The sequence below is a fragment of the Crinia signifera genome, chromosome 6, assembly GCF_055691185.1.
Source record: "Crinia signifera chromosome 6, ASM5569118v1, whole genome shotgun sequence".
NCBI lineage: Eukaryota > Metazoa > Chordata > Amphibia > Anura > Myobatrachidae > Crinia > Crinia signifera.
In genome coordinates, this window is record NC_139222.1 from 252,988,270 (window position 1) to 253,008,584 (window position 20,315).

Consider the following 20,315-nt stretch of genomic DNA (forward strand, 5'->3'; position numbering starts at 1 on the left):
AGTGCTTGACGTTCTTATGTGAAAGTGACAGGCCAGTAGCAGCAGGGAGCCAGCAGGAAGCAGCAGCCAAGAGACAGGCCAGCAGGACTGAGAACAAGAGAAGTCTGCACCTGAAAGCAGGATCTGGAGCAGCAAAAGGTTACATGAGGCTCATGCAGAAGAGAGTTGTGTGGATTTGGAATTAGGTGGGGGGGCCCCAGAAATATAATTGTAAAGGGCCCCAAGATTTCTGTTGCCGGCCCTGATTAAGTATAATTACCGCATATGCAGCAGTATACATACAGCAGTGGTTACTACATACTGCATGGTAATATACTGTAATTCTGATACTTTTAATATCACCACATGGTGTGAATTTATTCAGCCTTCTAAAGAGGAGGACAAATGGAGGTATAACCAATATCACACTCCAGCCACAGCATCGTTTTATATAAAGTGTTTAGTAAAATGGTAGCCAGAATGTGATTGGTTGCTATGGGGCAAACCTCCATTTGTCCCCTTCAGTAGGTTTGCTATACTGTACCTCAGGAACACACCCACCAGTAACTGGCGTATGAGTGAGGAAGCTTTCTAGGAGGAGTACTACAGTAGTCAGTGGTGCTGCTAGCAGACAGTACACGTGACTGACTACACACAGGCCAGGGTCCTCTGTATGACAGCCACCGGCCGCTCCCCCGGAGGAACAGCATCATCAGCAACACTTGTTTTGCTGCTGCGGTTCAAAAGGGATCACGTGCTGAGGAGACTAACCAATCCGGAATGACGCAACCTAACTACCAATCGGCGCGTCCATGTCAGCGCTGAGACCAATCAGCCGGTCAAACGTAGGGCGGCTCAGCCATTCAGAGTAGCGAGGCGTGGCTGAGCGGTCATTGGCTGTTCCTATCGGAAGCGCAATTTTCAAATGTCTGCTGTGTGTGGCCAATGACTGAGCGACCTGAGGCGGCTGCGCGGCGTAACGTCCCCCGGTGCTAGCATCTCTCCTTAGTCACCGGCACACGGAGCGAACCACCGGCGGGTCGCAGCAGCAGGTAGGAACCCTATTATATTCCTGTATACAGCATGCTTTGTGCTGCTGCTTTACCGTCACCCAGCCCCCCGATCGGGATCCCGTCCAGCACCCACTCCGAGGTGCCTCTCTCTGTACATGAGTGTGTACATAGACAGGCACTACAGGTCCCTGCGTTCTCCTCCTGTAAGCGGTCGTCAGGATGTGCTGGTTCATGTGGTTATACAGCAGCCTGAGCGCATTAGGTCGCTGCAGGAAGCCTATATTGCATAGAATGCATTTATTTTTAAAAAATTGTTTGTTCCAGCTCTGGGGCTGTCGGGTGGTATCCGGTCGACACATTAAAGTCGACATGAGGTTAATTTTGTTGTTTTAATCCACGTGAACTCAGATTGGTAACAGTGAAGTGTGCGTGGCCAGTGAAGTGTACACTGTCCAGGTTTTTAACTAAACTTTAAAAACCTGAAAAAGTCATGTCGACCTTTTCATGTGTTGACAATTGCTATCTTTATATTTTGTGTATGTCAATACCATAACTCTCTCGGTAATGGGTCATTGGGTTGACAAGGCTTAGGTTGACACTCGAAATAGGTTGGAAGGTTGACACAAGCGTTATGCCAACAATTTGAAGGTCAACATGAGCTTTTTACTGTTATTTTTATCCTGAATGTCGACAGGAACATGGTGCCTTGCTGCGCTTGGGCACTCTATTTTGTTCTACCACTTCACCATAGTGCAGTGGTTCCCAACCTGGGGTACTAGTACCCCTGGGGGTACTCTGCATACCAGTTGGGGGTACTTGAAAATAATATTGATAATGGCGGAAATTAAAAAAAGTATTTCGATGGCAGAAGAAGACCCATTGCCATCGAGAAGAACCATGTTTTGTCACTTACGGTCCTGTCTTCAGTGTCATCAGCGTCTCCTGGTGCTTTTGCCTGACCAGCAATCCATGGGGAGCTTCCCATGCTGCCCTCAGACATCAGCAATCATCTGCCCTGCGCTGACACAGGTGGAGGAAGCAGCAGCATTAATCCTACAGGTGTTAGTGGGAACCCTGGAGACAATATTTTGTGTATTGTCTCCAGGGTTCCCACTAACACCTGTAGGATTAATGCCGCTGCCAGGGGCCAGACATGGAAGGGCACGATTCCTGTCCATTACTCCTTAATATAAGGATATGCATACCGCTCACTTCCTCTCCACTTGTAAGTACTGTCTATATTTCAAATTGAGAGGAGGGGGTACTCTTCAATGAAAAGCCTAATCAAGGGGTACGGGAGAGAAAAAAGGTTGGGAACCACTGCCATAGTGGATGGTAGGGCATGAAATACTGTTTATCTGCTAAAAAAAATTGTGAAAAACTTATGTTGAACATTTAACTGTGACCTAATGCTGTTTGGACCGGCTTACAGCTGTCAGTGGGAAGATGCGGAGGCAGGTTACAGCTTCCCTATATGGTCCAGAGACCGTTCCAGTTACTACCCCATCCCCGGATCACACAGGGAGGTTGTAATCTCTGCCTCCCAGTCTCAGTGACAGCTGTCACAAACACCCCCTCCCTTTCCTTGTCCCCAGAGGGGGCACCTCTCTGCTAACAAAATCCACATTGGCAGAGGTTGCTGCAGATGTTTGGACCATTGCCGTTTTTGCCAAGTCAATAATTGGTGTGTTTGATAAGTGGCTTCTTTATAAAACTGCTGGCTGTCCTATTTGAAATCTTCTTTTTTAGTTTTCCTGGTTATGTATTAGTTAAAAGCAATTTCAATCTACATATAACAGATGTACAAGTGCACTTCTATTTGACAAAGCTCAATGTAGCCTGTAATAATGTAATTCTTTAAAATAACTTTTTTTTTTTTTTTTTTTAGAATTCTTTAAAAAAAAAATTGTAGTTCTGGAAGTTACTCAATTGGTCGCTGAACACTGGGATCATCAGTGATTTTGTTCATGTGAAACTTCTCACTTTACCAAATACACACAATTGTTCTGACTTTTGCTTGGTAAGTCCTATTATTTCTCCCAAAGTGTGCTGTCCTTTATTGCTGTTCTCCTTGCTCCTTGCTGTCTCTCCTTGCTGTTCTCCTTTTACAAAGTAGCAGTATAAATATCTGTACATTGAGGTTATGCTGTAACACATGACATGGAATAGGCGGTAAATATGACTGCACAAATGTGCTGGCGGTTATTCTGTAGGTTAGAAATTGAAATATTTTTGGGTACTTGTGTACTATCACGGCTCCCATCTCATCCCATCTCATTGCATACCATAAGGCTTAAGATGGTATGCAATTAGATGAGATGTGCTGCGATGGGACCCGATCTTATACAATTTAAAATTGTATACCATTGTATATGGCATATGATGAGATGAGATTTTAAATTGTATAAGCACACTAATGGGTGCTTTCAAGGTCAATTGGCCCCCCTATAAGATTTTTAATTGTATAAGCACCCTAATGGGTGCTTACAATGTTAAATGCACCCCCACGCCACCCCCACTATCAACGCCAACCCGAAGCGTGGCGAGTGCAGTGAGCCCGCGAGGGGCGTCGGTACGCGTCCTCCGACCTTTTCATACCCCCACTATCCATGTCGGCGCGGAGTTGAATCAATATAGTGTGGCGAGCGCAGCGAGCCACCAAGCCCGAGTGGCGATCGCACGCGTAATACATGTAAAGTATTACGCGTCCCCTCGCGGGGCTCGCCAGGCTTCGGGCTTGGTGGCTCGCTGCGCTCGCCACACTTTATAAAATCAACTCCACGCCGACATGGATAGTGGGGGTATGAAAACGTCAGAGGACGCGGTTGGCGTTGATAGTGGGGGTGGCGTGGGGGTGCATTTAACATTGTAAGCACCCATTAGGGTGCTTATACAATTAAAAATCTTATAGGGGGGCCAATTGACCTTGAAAGCACCCATTAGTGTGCTTATACAATTTAAAATCTCATCTCATCGTATGCCATATACAATGGTATACAATTTTAAATTGTATAAGATCCCATAAGATGGAAATCGTGGGAGCCGTGATAATACACAAGTACCTATTTTTGTATAAAAGGCAGGGAAATAGGTTAATGAGAAAAAATTACTAATTTTTGTATTAAAATGAGGTGTTAGAATGTTTACATACCTGAAAGAACTTCAGAATTCACTGGTCGGAGAAACTTCCTCATCCAGCCTGAGACTATGGAAGGTATTCAATGCTGTTTGCGAGTGGTGACAGCGAGCAGAGCTTCCTGCTCGCTGTCACCACTCACCCTGACCGCATTCAACACACCCTCCGCATACGCCAATTCCCCCTCGCTACGTTTTTTGAGCGAGGGAGAATTGGCGGATGCGGCTCCAGAAGCAGCGAGACTCGCGGCTAAAAACTGCGAGTTTTCTGCAGTAGCCGCGGCTCTCGCTGTTTTGAGGAATTCTCGCCGTCCTGTGACGGTGAGGATTTCCCCAGAACGTTGAATAGAGCGAGCGACTGGTGCGGGGGTTAAACAGCGAGGATCGCTGGTGTTCTGCAATCCTCGCTGTTTAACCCCCTCGCCGGCCGCTCGCTGCAGCATTGAATACACCCCTATGCCGAGATAGTGGTTACCGCATGATTTTGGTATTGGGTCTAACTTAAAAAAAAAAAAAAAACGAATGCATGAGATATCAGAAGAGGAGGGCCCTGCTCCAAGGAGCTTACGATCTAGAGGGAGGAGGAGACAGACGGGTGACACATGGAGCAGGTTATGGTATAGTGCAGTGGTTCTCAAACTGTGGGTCCCGCCCATCTCAGCATGCGACTCCATGGTGCTGACCCTCAAGGTGTGTACACACGTACAGATTTTATGTCTGATCTATCTGGTGGGAACAAAAACCTGGAAATGTATGGGAGCAAATGACATATCAAAAATTTCCACCCAAATGCAGGAAAAGAAAAAAAATCTATGCTTTGATAAATGTGTTATATCAGAATGATTGAAACAATTTGTCTGACTGATCACTGTCTGTTTTCAAGCATTTCAGAAATATTTTTTGATTGTCAGTTGCTCCCATAAATTTCCAGGTTTTTGTTCCCACCAGATAGATCAGACAGAAAAAACTGTACGTGTGTACGCACCTTCAGACTGATACATTTTTTAAATCTCTGTCCGTGATCCAAGGAGTCTGTAACACCAGTTACATTGCCTCCTACTTCCGACTCCACGTATCAATTTGTGCCTTCACAATGCTGCCATGTATGTACCGTCTGCTGATCACACATGTGGCGGCAGTTCTGCAGTAACTTGCTGGGGTCCTGTAATAATTTGAACTGTCTGAAGCGGTCCCAGATCAAAACAGTTACAGAATCTCTGGTATAGTGGATCGATGCTGTCTAGATGGACCATGTTATGGTCAACCCGTCTAGTCAGATGCCTAGAGATAGTCGACTGAGTCTACAAGCATTAGATCAACAGGAGTGTGGTCACATGGTCAACATGAGTTTTTCAAAATTTTTGGTGGCTGTGTCGACATTGATACTGTATAAGTGCAGTGTCCCCTTGATGGCTTGTTGCGCTCACCATGCTTCGGGCACACTATTATTGAACTCTTTCCGCTTGGATAGTGCAGTATGAACTATGTCGACCTGCACCCAAAAAAGTGAAACTACTATGTGACCGTCGACCACGCTTGCAGCTAATTTTCTCTATTGTTGATCTGGACGCGGTCGACTATTTTGACATCTAACTAGACCTGTTCCACTAAGTGTGGTCGATCTAGAGGTACTCTTTACCTAGAAGGGCGCCCGTCGTGGTGATCGCGGGTACATTTATGTGTGGCCGCGACGCGATGCCCGCGATTTCCCATTGAAACCCATGTTAAACATGGAAATCGTGTCGGTCGCGTCGCGGCCGGCCATAAATGTACCCGCGATGCGATGCACCCGATTTCCCATAGGAATCAATGTTAAATGGCCCGACCGACGCGATTTTACTGTTAAATGCCTCAATGGACCCGATGTGGCCATAGGAAACAATGTTAAATGGGCCTTAGAGCCCAAATAGTTACCCTGAACTCTGAAATGGCCCCCCCAATTGTTTACGCCACCCCACGATCAACGTCAACCCGAAGCGTGGCGAGCGAAGCGTGGCGAGCGCAGCGAGCCCGCGAGGGGCGGCGGTACGCGTCCTCCGACCTTTTCATGCCCTACTATCCACGTCTGCGTGGAGTTGAGAATAGAATAGTGTGGCGAGCCACCGAGCCCGAAGCGTGGCGAGCGCACGCAGATACCTTCACAGCTATACGCGTCCCCTCGCGGGCTTCACAGGTGTCCATGGCGACGCGTTTACCTGTGAAGGTATCCGCGTCCCCTCGCGGGGCTCGCTGCGCTCGCCACGCTTCGGCTCGGTGGCTCGCTGCGCTCGCCACACTATTCTATTCTCAACTCCACGCCGACGTGGATAGTGGGGGTATGAAAAGGTCGGAGGACGCGTACCGCCGCCCCTCGCGGGCTCGCTGCGCTCGCCACGCTTCGGGTTGACGTTGATCGTGGGGTGGCGTAAACAATTGGGGGGGCCATTTCAGAGTTCAGGGTAACTATTTGGGCTCTAAGGCCCATTTAACATTGTTTCCTATGGTAAAATCGGGTCCATTCAGCCATTTAACATGAAAATCGTGTCCATCGGGCCTTTTAACATTGATTCCTATGGCAAATCGTGGGCATCGCGTCGCGGCCATCGTGTGCACATTTATGGCCGGCCGCGACGCGACCGACGCGATGTCCATGTTTAACATGGTTTTCAATGGGGAAATCGTGGACATCGCGCCGGTCGCGTCGCGTCCGGGTATCTTTAGCCCGCATACGACGCGACCGACGCGATTTTTTACCTCACGATGCCCACGATCAACATCGCTGGCGCCCTTCTAGGTAAAGAGTACCGATCTAGATATCGTATATCCATTGACCGTATACGGAGGTGCAGGCAATGGGGCCCAGAGGCAAGAAGTGAGCATGGCAGGGATGGCCAAGACATGAATTGGCAGGTAGGGAGAGCAACCTCAATAATATGTTCTGCAGGAAGATATGCTTTGGCGAACTATTCTGTACTAGTAATCTAACAAGCGTTATTACCTGTCCCAGTGGTTTATTTATTATAGTGTTCATTCTAGCACCCGCTATCTTTGATAACCCATGCAGTTCCTCTACCCTGCCTGGGGTGTCACTGTCTGCTGTGGTGTTTCTAGCACAGGTCTGGTTTGCATATCAGTGCTTATATACAGACCACACCATGCTAGAAGCACTACAGCAGACAGTGACACCCCAGGCAGGAAAGAGGAACTGCATGGGTTTTCAAAGCTAGCGGGTGCTAGAATGAACACTAATTAAGATGAGAGTTCTGTTTCAGAAGGGATGTTGCTATGGATAATCAGATTCTATCATCATCCTAAAGGTGCTAAGTAAGTAGATTTTGTGGTGGCGAGGTCCTCACCGTCCTCTCACAGCGAGCATCTGGCTCGATCATTGAATATGGCGAGGGGGTTTCACGGCCAGGATGGCTTATTTTCAGTGCGGAAAAGCCATTCTCGCCGTTGGACATTCTGAGCACAGAGCTCCAGTATTGGGCACCTGATGTATTGAGCAGAACTGTAACTGTGTTAGCTACAGGCACAAAGTGATCATGGGTTGGAGCATTTTAAAAATAAGTATTTCAAAGACATAATTCATCTGTCACCTGAGTAGTCTTAACAGTCTTGCCCTGAGGGTTTTCATTTCTATCGTGCTACTATAGGTTGACGTACAAGTGCCTATAGTAATACATGCAGAGTCAGTAACCCCCTCGAACATTCATGTTAAAACGCTCCCTTTGCAGCTTGTAAGGCAAACCTGTCCAACCTGCGGCCCTCCAGCTTTTGCAAAACTACACATCCCAGCATGCCCTGCCACAGTTTTACCATTTTCTAACAGCAATAGTGTGGCAGGGCATGCTGGGATGTGGAAGATCGCAAGTTGGACAGGCCTGTTGTGAGGGATTTACTGTATAATGCGCAACATGGGTTGCATGTACATAGCTGTGTGGATTTACAGTATTTTATGCCTCTTAAGGTCACTGCCTCGTAGTAATGTCGTTCCAACCTTCAGTCATGTTGAGCAAGAAAGAAGAAAAGGGGAAGAATATCCAGGTGGTTGTACGATGCAGGTATGTTGTGCGCTTACTGGTAAAAATGATGTTAATTTAATGTACATCACTAAATTCTAAGTGCCGGAATTGCTTCAAAACTGCAGATCAAGAAGATTCATCCTGGTCCTAGAAAGCAATCGTTTACATGAGTCAAAAAGTTATCACCTTAGTCTAGGTGCTTTATATGGTTTGTAGATACTAGATAAAGGACTTTTAATATACACCCTTAAGTGCCAACATCTCTGCGAGCGATGCTCAATATCTGCTAAAAATGCCGCCGTCGCTCACATTTGTTATATAAATTCCAAACCAGTCATTATGGGGATTAAAAATGTTTGCTTGATCATTTTCACATCTATTTTGACTTGGCGCTCAAAGGGTTAAAGCTGCAATAAAACCACTTGTGAGTGGATCTGGTTATTCAAATAGAAGCATCTATCAATAATCAGAAGAAAAAAAACACTTTATTTCTATTCTCAGGCCTTTCAATCAGTTAGAGCGCAAGGCGAACTCCCATTCTGTGTTGGAATTTGATGCCCAACGGAAAGAAGTTTCAGTCCGGACTGGTGGAATAAATGACAAGCTGGGGAAGAAAAACTATGCGTTTGACATGGTAAGTGCTGGACCACAGATTCCCCCTGCATGTTTGTTCACATATCTACAGAATTGAGCTAAATCTAAACTATACTTCAGTGAGAAATGAAATTTATCTAGTTACAGAATAGTGTAAGAGGGTTAAACTGGAGCCAAAGCAGTAATCTCAGTGCCATTGGAGTTTGCTAGATGGCTTCCATTATCTAATACCAGTAATTATGGCTACAAGTATCTGGACTTCAGTGGTCACATATTGCAGTGGTAAAATATTAATATTGCAGAAACCATGACTTATTGTGTAACGCTCAAATTTAGTTCTGCCCTGCGTTGCCGACCTGCACCACTGAACACTCGCCACCAGGTGTCCCCGCAGTCTGAAAAATAATACAGGTTGTGCTGCACTAGTCACAACCCACACATTACTCTTCCGCTACTAATTGATTTCTTATGCCGTAATTAATTAGATGAAATTTGTTACTAATTTTTTTTATACGTATTAAATGTGTGCCGTTATAGGGGGAGGTGATACATTTTCTCCATGGATCATTCTGCCAGATTCTGATGCCTTTTCTTATTGCTACAGGTATTTGGACCCTCTGCTAAACAAATTGAAGTGTATAGGAGCGTTGTGTGCCCGATTTTGGATGAAGTTATAATGGGATATAACTGTACGGTTTTTGCGTGAGTATCAGGTTCTTTTTAAGTTACCATTCTATAAGTAAGCACATTTATCCAGGAGATGGTCACACACCTGACCGACAAGAGTTAGGGGGGCTCTCTGAAACAAAGGGTCAGGTTTATCTTGTGTATATACTGCAATACATGGTTAATGTTTTCTAGGTATGGACAGACTGGCACAGGAAAGACATTCACTATGGAGGGGGAGAGGTCTGCTGACGAAGAGTTTACTTGGGAACAGGTATAGTACACAAAGCACCATTCATGCTGGGGGTGTGGGGGGGGGGGGTGGAAGACCATGGAATTCTAAAATGTATAGCTTCCTTCCATGAGGCAGGAATTTCCAATGATCAAATCTTAGGGGGCTATTCAATCCCGGGTCATTACAGCCGTGACCCTGTCCTGTTCTCAGCCGGCTCGATGAAGAATTGGCAGACTGGATTCAATGTCCCGCCTGTCGAATGGTGAAAAGGGGGAATGGCCACGAGATACAGCTGTGGATCGTCAGGCTTCGGTCGGGAGCTCGACAATCTATGGCCGTTCTCAACTGGCCCGACTGCTTAGACCGAGATCGCTGTTCAATGCCGTCTGGAAAGACGGCATTGAATAGAGTCCCGCTGCTATTTCCCCCGTCGGGAATAGCGGCGGGAGATTGAATACTCCCTCTGTTTCACCTCCACGTATCCTTCCATTACCTGCTTTTTTTTTTTTTCCTAACATAGAAACTTATAATATTATAATGCTCCCTAATCTTCTCATTTATTTATTTTTGCAACTACAAAATGTAATTACCATCAAATGGGTATGGGTCTTTGCTTCGACCAATATTATGGCTTAGATCAACACATGAAATTGGTTGACATGGCTAAGGTCAACATGGTTTCTCCCATTTTTGTTGGGAGGGGGGGGCATAGTTGACATGAACACTGGGTCTACCACATCCCCTCGCATGGCTGGCTCGCCATGCTTCGGCCACGGCTCTATTCTCCCTCCGCGCCCTAGTGGATGGCAGTGCATGAAATGCCTCCTGTCGGCTCAAAAAAAGTGAAAACCCCTTGTCGACCTTTTGACTGTTGACCTATGCTTGTGTCGACCTAAGCCTAACGATTGTATACCCATCGAATTAGATTTATTTTAATTTGTTTATTCCGATGGTTTGTTGATGATAGTAGATATGAATGATGGTTCTGTCACTTGTTACACGCTGTATATAGGAAATAATGCAAATCTGATTGTTCTCCGCAGGACCCTCTAGCAGGGGTCATTCCTAGGACACTTCATCAGATATTCGAGAAGCTGTCTGAGAATGGCACAGAGTTCTCAGTGAAAGTTTCCTTGCTGGAAATCTACAATGAGGAGTTGTTCGATCTTCTAAGTCCCTCTACGGATGTCAGTGAGAGACTGCAAATGTTTGATGATCCCCGGAACAAGGTGATTTGGCCTTTGTGCTTGGACATAGTGATGTGTGCGCCAATTTTCCTAGAAACTGAGCCCGTCCGAACTTCCGGTTACGACGGAATCTGAGCACCGGCTTGGGTTATCCCGCTACGCCTAGATTTTGATTTGAGGCAAAATGTCACCTTGTACAGTGTCTTATCCTATGCGCTCTGGAGTGCATAGAATTCCCTGCTGTGGCGATTGAGGTGGCATTTCACAGCAGGCGCCAGTCAGGTGACGACCACTAGACTGCCAGGGAATTAATATGAATGTTCTGCACACAGCCCAGTGATCCTCCTAAGGATAGCAATAATTATAGATCTAGTGTGTTTCAGCAATACGGTACACAAGCTGTTTTTAATCACCCCTTTTATACCTGGGTTTTACTTTTGAAGGGGAGGCTTCTTCATTCTGGCATTGGAACCCCTCCCATCTACCCACAGGTGTAGATGCAGGCATTTGGATGGAATACGTAACCTAGGGGGCCTGGTCACACCCACACACAAAGCTGATATTCAAGGAGTTGTTGAATTTTTTTTTTTTTTTAATTATTATTATTATATTTTAGGGGGTTGGTGTTTCGAGTGTTAATATGTGAAAATCCCTAAAATTATGCATTAACTATGTGCTATTCCGAATTATCTGCGCAGTTCTGGGATGGTCCTTCTAAAAGAAAAAAGGCTGTGTTATTGGTAGTGTTCCGGGAATGAATCCTTCGCATTGGAGGCCATATTCCTGCAATAAATGTGCATCTGCCATAATGCTTGTGTCTAAAGGTGCACTAGGCAGTATGGCACTACAAATGGCTGAAGTGGACGTCTCGGTCCATGCAGTGAGCGGAAGTGCTTTATAGCATCACAGTGCAGATTGGGGACTACTAACAGATGCCTGTGTTCACCTCTGAATTAGGCCCATTGTTTAGCCTATCCTTTGTCTGCCTCTGTTCCACCTACTTCAGTGCGGAAACTAAAATCTAATGCTCTTACAGAGGGGAGTCATAATCAAGGGTCTGGAAGAAGTGACCGTACACAACAAGGATGAAGTTTATCATATCTTGGAAAGAGGGGCAGCCAAGAGGACCACAGCGTCCACCCTGATGAATGCTTACTCCAGGTATATACATTTTATGAGTTTAAATAAGCTAGATGAAGGTTGAGTGTTCAATGAGACTTGGCAATAATGCTAAAATCAATGAACCCTACCCCCTACGCTTCCTTTTTTATTTTGTTTTATGCATTAATGTGCATGAGAGGTGTATTTCTACTTTTATTTTTTTGGCAAAAAATTTGTTTTAATAAAATTATTTTAATCTCTGCAGCCGTTCCCATTCAGTGTTCTCTGTGACAATCCACATGAAAGAAACAACAGTTGATGGTGAAGAACTGGTCAAAATTGGGAAGCTGAATCTGGTAAGGTTCTGTCCCTTGGTTCTTTTGTACAAGGCTCCTTTTCAGTGGCTTTGGCTTATTTTTACTGAAATGGCCTAAACTACTGATGGGAAACGTAAATGTATAGTACAAGTTGAGTATCCAGAAAAGCAATTTATCCAGGGCTTGGCCGAGCGTCTAGAATGATTGTGTAACTCTGCTGCAGTCTTTATAAAGGAGGTTGCTCTACCCCATGAAAATAAAAATCACCAGAAAGAACATAAAAACTGCCACAAAAAATATATTAAACATACATTTATTATTCCATTAAATATAAATCACCGCCAGTGAAAATAAAACATTAAAATAAACCACACATAAAATACAAAAAACATTTGTAGCGCCTCCACTGGTTAGAAACGCACTTCATTTTTTAAACCTTATTTATATAGACGGTTGTTGCTGGTCCCACGGCGTCTATCTTCAGAGGCCTTACCAGTCCCAATGATGCATTGAGCCAGTGACTTCATGACGTCACCCACACAATGTATCATTGCGACAGTAGGATGACTTTTAGGTGAGTATTAAAAAAACGGAATATTCCCAAATTGCTCCTGGTCCCCCAACATTTTAGATAAGGGATATTCAACCTGTTTCTGTGTTCTAAAGCAATGACCCATGCATGAACAGTCATATTGGAGATTTTTACATGGATACGTTTATATTGCTCTTCTCTTGACTTGTGCTCCTCTGTTCTTCTGTCAGGTGGATTTGGCAGGCAGTGAGAACATTGGCCGCTCTGGGGCTGTCGACAAGAGAGCCCGTGAAGCTGGGAACATCAACCAATCTCTGCTGACTTTGGGCCGGGTGATCACTGCCCTGGTGGAGAGGGCCCCACACATCCCATACAGAGAGTCTAAACTCACAAGGATCCTTCAGGACTCGCTTGGAGGAAGAACAAAGACCTCGATCATCGCCACAGTTTCTCCGGCTTCGATTAATTTGGAGGTAACCGACCTCTTAAATTTATAATGCTCTACAACCGAATGGATTAAAATCATATTAAAGAATGACATGTAGACAGGGATGTTGACAATATTGACATCCCTGCGCTGAGGGCACTGTTCAGAGCAGGACACCATGCCGATGTTTGTGCAGTTCGGGTGTGTTTTTCTTCTACGATCCCCATGGCAGCCATAACATTGGGATGTTCCCTTCCCCCACAGAATTAGACAGGATACTTTTTCTCTAGGACCGCCCACCTTGGGGTATAATAGCCTCCTCTTCCCCCTCCTCCATGTCTTTTTTCCTGTCTCCGTTAGAGTTAGGACAGAGTAGGCTGTTATGTTTGTTTTTAAGCAGGGTTACCTCACGCAGCATGGAGCTGAAGGGGTGGCTCCCCGGGGAGAAGAAGTGTCTAACTAGCTTTTGCTATGTTAGTACAATGGTTCCTGCCGGTATATACGCGATTTGTGAGTAATGGTGACAGTCCCACGTGTGAGCGGAGGTACCTGTGGAGATGGACACAGGACGCCAGCGGGATCCTTGCGGCATGGTGAGGCTGTGTGCGCGCTCCACGTGGAGTGGATGCAGACCGGCTGGAAGCCGCGTTTGCACGCTCCAGATACATCAGGCAGAAGGGGCGGAAGTGTGCGCGCGCGTCACTTCCGCCCAAAACGCCGGGGGACGGGCGGTAAAATGCTTCCCCACGGAAACAAGGGGAAGCATATTGGTTCCGCTTGGCCATCCTGATCGAAGGTGAACCGGGGAACAGTGGGTTAAGGCGCCATATTTAAGGGCGCAAACGGACAGCGTCTTTACACTGATCTCAGTGCCGGGCTGTCTGACTGCTGTGCGCATTATGGATGAGCCTTCTCCCCAGAAGCCGGATAATGCCCCTCAGAGGTAAGCCCTTGGTTTTGTGGGCATTAGTTGTTTTTTATTTATAGCGCTACTACAGAATAGTACTTAGTAATTTCTTTTTTGTAGTGTGCCTATAGAACAGGATGAGGATGTACCTGCTATTCCTAAGAAAAGAACAGCCAAAAAGAAATTTATACAGACTAACTGCATGTCATGTGACAAGTCATTTGCATCAGCTCAGAAGAAATCTCTGTGTGGAGAGTGTGAGTCCAGACAGGACAAATTAGAGAAGAAAGAGAAGAAGTCGGATGTTCTTAGAGAACTCATGGACTGGATGAAAGAGTCCTTTGTGTCGAAGCAGGAGTTTGCTCAGTCACAGACCCAGAAAAGATCCAGAACCCAGGCAGAGTTCAGCCAGGAGGAGGATACAGCTGAAGAAATAGAGGGTGATAGAAAGGATTCTACAGATGAAGGTGAAGTTGAAGATGTAAGATCTTTTAATTTGGAGCTGGTTGAAAATGTACTAAAAAACATCTATAAAGCAATGAATTATAAAGAAGAACCAGGCACGTCAGAGAAGAACCCCCTATTCGAAGATAGGGAGAAGAAGGGAAGAACGTTCCCGGTGCACAAGATGGTCAGGGATACCATTTCCAAAGAATGGACGAATATGGATAAAAAACTGACCCTGGGAAATCGTATTGAGAAGATGTACCCCTATAAAGATGATGAGTTCCTGGGATGGTGCTCTATCCCTAAGGTGGACGCTGCGGTAGCAGAACTGACCTCCAAGTCTACTATCCCGGTGGAGGATGCAGCAGCATTCAAGGACTCAATGGATAGGAAAATTGAGAACGGACTTAGAAAAATTCATACGGCTTCAGCTGGGTCGCTTAAAGCTACGGTAGCAGTCGCGTCGGTGTCCAGGGCCCTGAGACTGTGGGCGACTAACCTACAGACAGACATAGAGGAAAGAATATCTAAACATTATTTATTGAAAAGTTTGGAGGTGATGCAAAAATCCATTGATTACCTGTGCGAAGCCTCCCTAGATTCAGTGGCCTTTGCGGCGAAGACTATGGCAGCAGGGGTAACCGCGAGGAGGGCCCTGTGGCTAAGACCCTGGAGCGCTGACGCGAATTCCAAGAACAAGCTGACTACTCTGCAATTTGAAGGAAAATTTCTTTTCGGCTCAAACCTGGATGCAATGATACAGAGGCTGTCAGGAGGAAAATCTGTACGTCTCCCACAGGACAGGAAGAGTCGCTTCCCGTACCCCAGCACAACCAAGCAATCCTATAGGGACTCTAGGAGTTATAGGCCTGGTAGGCCCTACTATAGGAGAGGTGGAGCAAGCACTTCACGGCAGGCCTTCCGCCAGCCCTTTCGAGGACGCTTTCAACCTGATAGAGGAAGGTCATGACTATGCCCAGGAGGCAGTGATAGGAGCCAGACTCCTCCAATTCAGGAGCCAATGGGAGAGTACCATATCCGACAAATGGGTGCTGAAGATAATCCAACAGGGTTATCATATCGAGTTTATGAACATTCCACAACAGAACAGATTCCTGACGTCCAGAGTACCTGTAGGAGAAGAAAAAAGGTCAGCTTTATGCTCAAAGATAAACCAACTACTGAAGCAAGGAGCGATCGAGTTTGTACCCGAGATTTACCACAAAAAGGGATTCTACTCCAACCTATTCTTAGTGGAAAAGAGCAGTGGAGGTTTCAGGACAATCCTGGATCTCAGGGACCTGAACTGTTTTATCAAGAAATTGAAGTTTCGCATGGAGTGTCTGTCATCCATAGTAACAGGCATAAGACGGGGCGAGTACTTAGTGTCAATCGATCTCAAAGACGCTTATTACCATATCCCGATTTGTATGGAACACAGAAGGTTCCTGAGATTTCATGTGGCCGGTCAGCATCTCCAATTCACGTGCCTCCCGTTTGGGTTGAGAACATCCCCAAGAGTCTTCACCAAAGTCTTGATTACGCTGGTAGCGGAGATGAGAAAGCAGAAGGTCCAGATCTGGCCATACTTGGACGACTTATTGATAGCTGGGAGCTCAGTGGACGAGCTGAAGCAAAGCTTGACCCTGGTCACAGAGACACTGCAAAGCCACGGATGGGTCATAAACAGAGACAAAAGTCAATTGATACCGACCAGAAATATTCTTTTTTTGGGGGTAAGGATAGATACCAGAAATTATTCTGTAGCCCTATCTCTCGAGAGGTGCCTGAAAATAAGGGAACTAACCCTAGAGGTCCTGCAAAGGAAGAGGATTCCCCTAATAAAAGCGGTACAGTTACTAGGAATGATGGTTTCCTGTATAAAGGTCATCCCGTGGGCACAGTGGAAGTCGAGACAGCTTCAGTGGTTTCTTCTGCCCTTACTAAAAAGGGGACTAAGGGATCACCATACGATAAAGTTATCAAGCCATGTGAAACAATCCTTGGGTTGGTGGATCCAAGACTTGGAAAGCAAGGTGTCAAGTTTGGAGAATCCACAGTTCCTGGTCCTGACTACGGACGCCAGTTTAGTGGGGTGGGGAGGTCACCTCAAAAATACGTCGGTCCAGGGAACTTGGTCCAAGGAAGAAGCAAAGAACTCTTCCAATCTCAGAGAACTGCAGGCAGTCTGGGAGGCTATGTGTCAGCTAAGACCCATGATTCAGGGCACCCATCTGAAGATTATGTCCGACAACGTGACTGTAGTCGCTCACATAAACCATCAGGGCGGGACCAGAAGTCTGAAACTGATGAGGATGTCGGAAGAAATTATGAAGTGGTCGGAGAAGAACCTAAGGTCAATCTCGGCAACTTATATTCCAGGCAAGAAGAATGTCATAGCAGACTACCTGAGTCGCAAGACTGTATTGCCAGGAGAATGGGAGCTGAACAGCGAGGTTTTTCTGCAGCTGACAAGAATCTTTGGAACACCAGAAGTAGACCTGATGGCCACCTATTTGAACAGGAAGGTGAGCGAATTCTACGCAAAGTACTATCATCCACAGGCGAAGACGTTAGACACTTTCTCAATCAAGTGGGCATTCAAACTGGGATACCTGTTCCCGCCATTCCCAATGATAACCAAGGTATTGAAAAAAATCAGGGAAGACCAAGTAATAGTGCTGATAATTCTTCCACATTGGCCAAGAAGAGCCTGGTTTTCCAATGTCTTAAGGATGGCGTTGCAGGGACCGTGGCAGCTGCCCAGCAGACGGGACCTTCTTCATCAAGGGCCTATGCTGCACCCAGAGCCGGCGAGTTTACAACTAGAGGCATGGAAATTGAGCGGCAGATTCTAAAGAGACACAAGTTATCACCCCAAGTGATTGAAATGATGCTGAGGGCCAGGAAGAAGGTTTCGTCGGAAGCCTACTATAAAACCTGGTATAAGTTTATCAGTTGGGGGCAGTTCAAAGATAACTGTGTGGACATTCCTACGGAACAAGTATTACAGTTCTTGTTTGAGGGCTTCCAGATGGGTTTAGCCACAGCGACAATTAAGGCACAGATATCGGCATTAAGTGTGTTACTGGACAGACCTCTAGCAGAGGAGAGAATTGTTAAAAGGTTCGGTAGAGCAATGAAGAGGATCAGGCCACCGATAAAATCAATTGTCGCCCCCTGGGATCTAAACCTGCTTCTGACGGTGTTAACAAAGGATCCTTTTGAACCGCTTGAAGACTGCCCGCTAAAATATCTAACTTGGAAGGTGGTATTCCTAGTAGCTGTGACTTCAGCACGACGGGTCAGTGAGCTCCAGGCACTGTGGATGGAGGAACCATACTTAATAATCTTCCCTAATAGGGTTGTATTACGGACACATCCAGACTTCGTTCCCAAAGTAGTGTCAGCTTTTCATCTGAACCAGGAAATAACCTTACCTGATTTCTATCCCCAGCCTAAAGATAGAGAAGAAGAGGCGTGGCACACGTTAGACCTGGTGAGAGGAATAACGTTGTATCTAGAGAGAACGAAGCCCTTCAGGTTAACGAAACACCTGTTTGTGATTCCAGAAGGAATAAAAAAGGGTAAAGCACCTGTAAAGCAGACCATTTCTCGGTGGATAAGAGAGACCATCTTATTCGCTTATAAGAAAGAAGGCAAGGCACCACCTTCTATAGTACAGGCACACTCTACTCGGGCAGTGTCTACCTCATGGGCGAATAAGGCGAAGGCGTCAACAGCTGAGATCTGTAAGGCAGCAACATGGTCTTCCATTCATACTTTCTCAAACCATTACTCACTCAATGTTTCTACTGCCCACTTTGGGACGCATGTGTTACAAGAAGCCCTTACGGGTAAATGATTATATATATATAAAAATATTTCATGCAGTATTTTGCCCTCCCGTGTGTTTACTTGGGTATGTCCCAATGTTATGGCTGCCATGGGGATCGTAGAAGAAAGAGTCGAATTATACTCACCGATAATTCCTTTTTCTTCCTAGAGATCCCATGGCAGCCACTGGTTTGCCCTCCCTGTGTTATGTATTTTTCTCCAGGACATATTCGGAGACAAGAAGAGACATGGAGGAGGGGGAAGAGGAGGCTATTATACCCCAAGGTGGGCGGTCCTAGAGAAAAAGTATCCTGTCTAATTCTGTGGGGGAAGGGAACATCCCAATGTTATGGCTGCCATGGGATCTCTAGGAAGAAAAAGGAATTATCGGTGAGTATAATTCGACTCTTTTTTTTTTTTTTATACTGCACATGCATCACTGGTCAATAACCCTGTGGGCGGATGTATTGTGGTGCGATTATGGCGGCTGTGCGGGATGCTGGTTAAACTTTTTTTTTTTTTTTTTTTTTTTTTTACATTTTATTTAGGGGCAGTCCAAAAATCATGCTTTGTAAATGACTGCCCCTTTAAAATAAACTGAGTACAGCCAGCATCCAGCACGGCTGATGGACTCGCACCTCAATTCATCTGGTCCACAGGATGTTAACCAGTCAGTGAGTGTTTGTGGAATGTAATGGTGGGTGTAGGGGGTGTTTCATACACAGGCATGTGGTGACTGTCCCTTGGGCATGTGTCAGCCTGAGACTAAGTACATACGGTAGTTGTAAAGGCAGTATGCGGTTGCTAAGCGACTGTATAACGGTTGACATGCATAAATAAACTAAGTAGCACTATTTCTCTGGCTTTCATTTTCACATTAAAAACTTTACATCAATAATGTAAACCTTTTGTCCTTGGACATGACACTAGATTGCTCTAGATTAAAGAACATGGAAAGGGCACCTATTCAAACAACCTTCTTTATGGAAATGTGGCTGTAAATCTACACTTCATATAATTGCGCACAAAGCCGCTTTTACTTCTGTGCCTGTTTTTAATGGCACTGAAAATATAATAATTTCTGTAAGCTTCAAGGAAACCTGATTTTAAAAGTCGCTGATGGATATGTATGTGTGTGGTTGAACGCTTTTATTTTTTATTTTTTTTTGTTTTTTTGACAAGAATCTTCTATAATACAAACTATGCTTTATTGACAGGAAACGGTGAGCACTCTGGAATATGCGAACCGGGCAAAGAGTATTCTGAATAAACCTGAAGTTAATCAGAAACTGACCAAACGGGCACTGATCAAGGTAAATAGGGGTATTCACTACTGACTTAAATACTAGGCAATCTTGTTATTGCTTTTTTAAAATATTGCTATCCATGTCGTCTGCTATTGTAAAGCGCAACGGAATATGCTGCGCTATATAATAAACTGTTTATAAATAAATAATGTCCTCGCCCGCCATTCAATTTTCGATGTTGCTATCCCAGTTTGAATTGAACCTGGGGACTGTATTGCAGTCTGAGCTTTAATGCTCATGGAACCTTATTCACATTAGGGGGAAAGCCGAAATGTCACAGATGTACACGTCTTGGTAAATTCAGTTTCTACTTACTATAGAAAGCTGTAGTTTGACTGCCACCTGTTGCCTTTTTGTAGCACTGTAATCTTTCAGCATTGTTGCGTCTTAACAAATTAAGTCACAGGCGGATGATCAAACTGTTATATTGTGCATGCGGTTGTATATGCAACAACCTATGTTGTGCAAGTCCAGCCTGTCCTACTCTACTTTCTCATATAGCGTAATAGAGGAGGGTGGCCATGGTTGTGGTTGGTTAAAAGGAAGCGGCATTCAGTCTTGATCCATCCTTCTGGGCCTGTTTGACTTTTAGATGAACCCACATGCTATAAAGATTTTATTGTCAAA

At 45.4% G+C, this 20,315-nt stretch overlaps 1 protein-coding gene across 2 annotated transcripts in view; it reads left to right on the forward strand.

The window, feature by feature from the left end:
* The first annotated feature begins 875 nt into the window (after positions 1–875).
* The window catches only part of KIF11 (kinesin family member 11), a 48,231-nt gene continuing 28,791 nt past the window's right edge, over positions 876–20,315 (forward strand). Inside the window, exons 1-11 of one of the 2 annotated variants that reach the window (XM_083149340.1) lie at positions 876–1,031; positions 2,881–3,012; positions 8,077–8,170; positions 8,633–8,765; positions 9,330–9,427; positions 9,587–9,665; positions 10,670–10,855; positions 11,850–11,974; positions 12,180–12,270; positions 12,994–13,236; positions 19,599–19,694. In XM_083149340.1, coding sequence (XP_083005466.1) covers positions 8,094–8,170; positions 8,633–8,765; positions 9,330–9,427; positions 9,587–9,665; positions 10,670–10,855; positions 11,850–11,974; positions 12,180–12,270; positions 12,994–13,236; positions 19,599–19,694 — 1,128 coding nt within the window. In that variant the 5' untranslated portion in view covers positions 876–1,031; positions 2,881–3,012; positions 8,077–8,093. The remainder of the gene's footprint in view (positions 1,032–2,880; positions 3,013–8,076; positions 8,171–8,632; positions 8,766–9,329; positions 9,428–9,586; positions 9,666–10,669; positions 10,856–11,849; positions 11,975–12,179; positions 12,271–12,993; positions 13,237–19,598; positions 19,695–20,315) is intronic. The other variant, XM_083149341.1, reaches the window with a different exon arrangement.